Source organism: Tupaia chinensis, unplaced genomic scaffold (genome assembly GCF_000334495.1).
Source record: "Tupaia chinensis unplaced genomic scaffold, TupChi_1.0 Scaffold144899_1, whole genome shotgun sequence".
Lineage (NCBI taxonomy): Eukaryota > Metazoa > Chordata > Mammalia > Scandentia > Tupaiidae > Tupaia > Tupaia belangeri.
In genome coordinates, this window is record NW_006204759.1 from 1600696 (window position 1) to 1604671 (window position 3976).

Genomic DNA, 3976 nt, shown 5'->3' on the forward strand with positions numbered 1-3976 from the left:
CCACATCACTATCCCTTCTCCTCCATTCTCCTCTCGGGATCTTGGGCATGCATGCACATGCGCCCAGCATGAGTTTAAGCCATCAGGTCCAGGACTTGAACCGTGGTCGACTACATGGGAGTCCAGCAACACAGCTATTATGCTAACTGCTGGTCCCTGTACCTATACTCTGAACAGCCTAGTGCAATAGAAAAACAAGAGGACAGAAACCTCAGGAATTAGGGAAACCTGCAGTTGGTGTAATGGCTGTTGTTGGACTCCCATGTAGTCGACCGCAGTTCGAGTCCTGGACCTGGTGGCTTAAATTCATGCCGGGTGTGCGTGTGTGTGTGCATGTGTGTGTGAAGATCCTGAGAGGAGAATGGAGGAGAAGGGGTTGCGGCGTGGCCATCCCCCCTGGGTGGTGGTGGGGATTTTTCGCTTTCTGTCTCTCTCTCTTGTTTTTCTGGCAAACATCCGTACCTTATAACAAAAACCTCTCCAAAATTAAATAAATAAATAAAACTTAAAAAGAAACCTCAGGGACTGGGGCAAGCAGGTGGCATGGTGGTTAAAGGCGCTGGACTCCCACATGGCCAACTATGGTTCAGGTCCCAGACCTGGTGGCTTCCTTTCTCACTTTCCCTCTCTCCCTCTGACTCTCTCCAATTTTATTAGAGAGAGCTTCAAACCATTCAGTGATAGGGACATCGAATAATAGAATCAACAGGACAAATTAAAGCACCAGTCCCAGATTAAGAAGAGAGATGAGGGCAACAAACAGCATAACTGGAAAATCTGGAAATTACAGAATCCTAACTGTTTTCCCCTTTCTCTTCTAACCACCAAAATGAACTGTCAAAACACACATCCGTCTGAAAATGCTAGAACACCTATTCAAAATGCAAACTGTGAGGCAGAGAAAGCAGGAAAAGGGGCCAAACTCCAAAAGAAATGATGCCAACATGATGCTTACCCCAAGTAGACCCTTTTGTCATGGCGGAACTTCCTGTTGGTCATGTCTCCATGGTCCCGAATGATCTTCCTGACATGTTCTGGGGGCATGTCTTCCTTCTGAGCATCCACAAACCCAAACTTCCGCTTTTCTGCATAGCGCTTGGCCTGCAATTGCTGCCATTTTCGAGCTACAAAGGCATCTCAGTTTACAGGACTGCACATCCTTAGCTTGATCATTCCCACCTCTCACCCAAGGGTTTGCTCCAGTCAGGGAGTGTGAGGGGGGAGCCTGTATCCAGCAGGATGCCAACCCTCTTGCAATCTGTTTTATTTTCCCCTTCATAGCATTATCACTACCTACCACTTTCGTTACAGATCTTTTATTTTTATTATCTTCCTCACTGTCGTTTTAGCCTTACACGGGCAGCTTTCTGACCAACATTATTGTATCCCATTGGATCAGCCCCTACAGGTAAGTGGCACTTAAAATAACTTGATTCGGTTAGGAATGCAAATTGGATCTAACAACAGAGCTGAGACCTCAAAGGCTGCCAAAACAGAGAACAAATCCGCTTGCGCGCAAGCGCACACCCCGCCCCGCCACAGCAGTTCCTCACCTTTCTCCTGCAGCTTCTCCTCTGACATGTAGTCCGGCAGCGGGGCTAGAGGGCCGGGGACCGGGTTACCCGGCCCTCGGTAAGGAAATACTCCGGCCATGTCCGGAGACTCTGGGACGCTGCAGCAGAGAAAAATTAATGAGCAGCGAGGTGCAGGCCCACAAGATGCGCAGCAAGAACGCGTCCCGAGACCCCCGGCCTGCAGTCTCGCCGCGCTAACAATGCATCTGGCCCGGCCCAGCCCCGCTCAACCTCTCCGGCCGCCCAGCCGGATCCCGCCGCGCCTCCCGCAGCCCCACCTTGCCACGCACCCCACAGCCCCTCACACAGGAGGCCACTTTCCCCACAGCGCAATGGCGGCAAGCCTACGTCCGCTTCGCGTTCCCAACGCCGGGAAGTGCGTAATCGGCCTTCAGCAGTTGATCCAATAGGCATCGATGTCCTCAGATGGATTGCGGAGCTCACCAATTAGAGTTAGATACCACGCTGGAGAGGGCGGGTCCATAGGCGGAAAAGGTTTAAACGCGAGGGGGTGTGGTGGGGTAAGCCCAAGCCACGCCTCCCAGGTTCCGAAGCTGTCTTTGGGTTGTTTAGTAGCCCTTGAATCCGAGGTGATCCTAGCACCGCAAGAGGCCGGAGCGTCCAGAGTTTTAATGAATTTGTCAGAATTACAGTGTTCTGTGTCCCAACTACATGCCAAAGATCAGTGATTGTGAACATAGAAGGGAGAAAGACAACCTTATGCAGATCTCAGTGTATCAGGAAGGCAGACATAAATCCGGGCTCTCACAGTGTGGTGTGGTGGGAGATGGGGGCAAAGCATTTTACCTGCCTGCAAAGTCAGAAAAATAGAAGCGGCCATGGAGAGCTGCATTGGTAGATGTCTTATTTACCTTTCCATATCTCTTTCTGTCTGTGACAATCATTATGCAGTGGAGTCCGTAGTGGACACCCTAGAAATGTTTCTTGACAACCCTAGGGTCTGCCAATGACAGCCCTAGGCTCTGCCAATGACCCACTGCCTGAGTTGCTCTCCACAAACTGCCGTTCTTGTTTTGCTTCCCACCTCTCTTGCTCTACCTTTTTCAGCTGTTTTCGGTAACAACTGGGAATCTAAGTGAACATATAAGTTTGTTTGAACAGCGCAAACCATAAATTTATCGTGAAGAATGCAGAGGGACTGTAACCCACACAGCCTCTACTCAGGCATTAAGGACTCTGAAGTGAAATAATAATTAAAAGATGCAAGGAAGAATTGTTCAGGCAAGCACTGACCGGTACCGAGGTTAATACAGTCAAAAACGGTTAGGATAATTAAAGATTTGATGGAAAAAACATGCTGTGCACATGTTCATGGGTGCCCAAAGTCCTGACAGGATGGAAAAATGGAGAAGGAATTGTGGTGTGACCATGTGCAATTGGGAGGTTCTTTCTCCCTCTTCCCCACTCCCTGTCTGTCTCTGGCAGGGGCACACACCCTCTAACAATTGGGGGTAAAAAATGTGGAGATGATTGGATGTGAAGGATTTGATAGGAGCAAAGGAAGGGTTAAAGAAAAAAAAGAAAAGAATCCCATGTGACCAGAAGATAGATAACACTTACATGGCTTGACTAGCAAGTGGTGGACTGTGGTTGAAGTCCCTGACTGGGACCAGCAGATGGTGCAATGGTTATGTTGCTGGACTCCCACTTAATTGACTGTGGTTCCAGTCTCAGTGGCTTAAAACTCACATTGAGCACCTGTGTGTGCGTGCCCAAAATTCCAAGAGGAAAATGGAGGAGAAAGGATTGTGGTGTGGCCATCCCTCCTGGGGGGTTATTTCTTGCTTTCTGTCTCTATCTCTCTGGCGAGTGATGTGCCCTATGCAAAAATCATTCTAAAAAAAAGGAAAAGGAAATCACACTGGGTGCTTGTGCTTGCCCAATATCCCAAGAAGAGAATGAAGGAAAAGAGAGTGGAGCGTGGCCATCCCCCCAACCCCCACCCAGGGGTTGATTTCTCAATTTCCCTCTCACTGTCTCTGTCTCTCTCTCTGGTTAGTGCACAGGCAAAAACCTTGGGGGGGGGGGAAAAAAAGAATCCCGGATGTCGGAAATTGCTAGGGTAAGAGTTTAGAAAAAGTTTAGGGGGGCCAGCAGGTGGCATGTTGGTTAAAGTGCTGGACTCCCACATGACCGATCACAGTTCAAGTCTTGGACCTGGTGGCTTGCTTTCTCACTTGCCCTCTCTCTCTGGTGATCTCTGGTGAATTAAAATAAAAATAATAAATTGAATTAATACATTTTTAAGAATTATTTAATTTTATTTAATTCTTTTTATTTTAATTTGACCAGATAAAGACACACACACAGACAGACAGACAGACAGAGAGAGAGAGAGAGAGAGAGAGAGGAAAAGAGAGAAAGAAAGACACCAGGGCCAG

The 3976-nt window shown here is 48.4% G+C and overlaps 1 protein-coding gene across 1 annotated transcript in view; it reads right to left on the bottom strand.

Moving 5' to 3' along the window:
- PRPF8 (pre-mRNA processing factor 8) overlaps positions 1 to 1963 on the bottom strand; it is a 49397-nt gene extending 47434 nt beyond the window's left edge. Inside the window, exons 1-3 of the mRNA XM_006167550.2 lie at positions 1865 to 1963; positions 1554 to 1672; positions 956 to 1124 (exon numbers count right to left, since the gene is read on the bottom strand). Coding sequence (XP_006167612.1) covers positions 956 to 1124; positions 1554 to 1653 — 269 coding nt within the window. The 5' untranslated portion in view covers positions 1654 to 1672; positions 1865 to 1963. The remainder of the gene's footprint in view (positions 1 to 955; positions 1125 to 1553; positions 1673 to 1864) is intronic.
- Positions 1964 to 3976: the final 2013 nt, after the last annotated feature.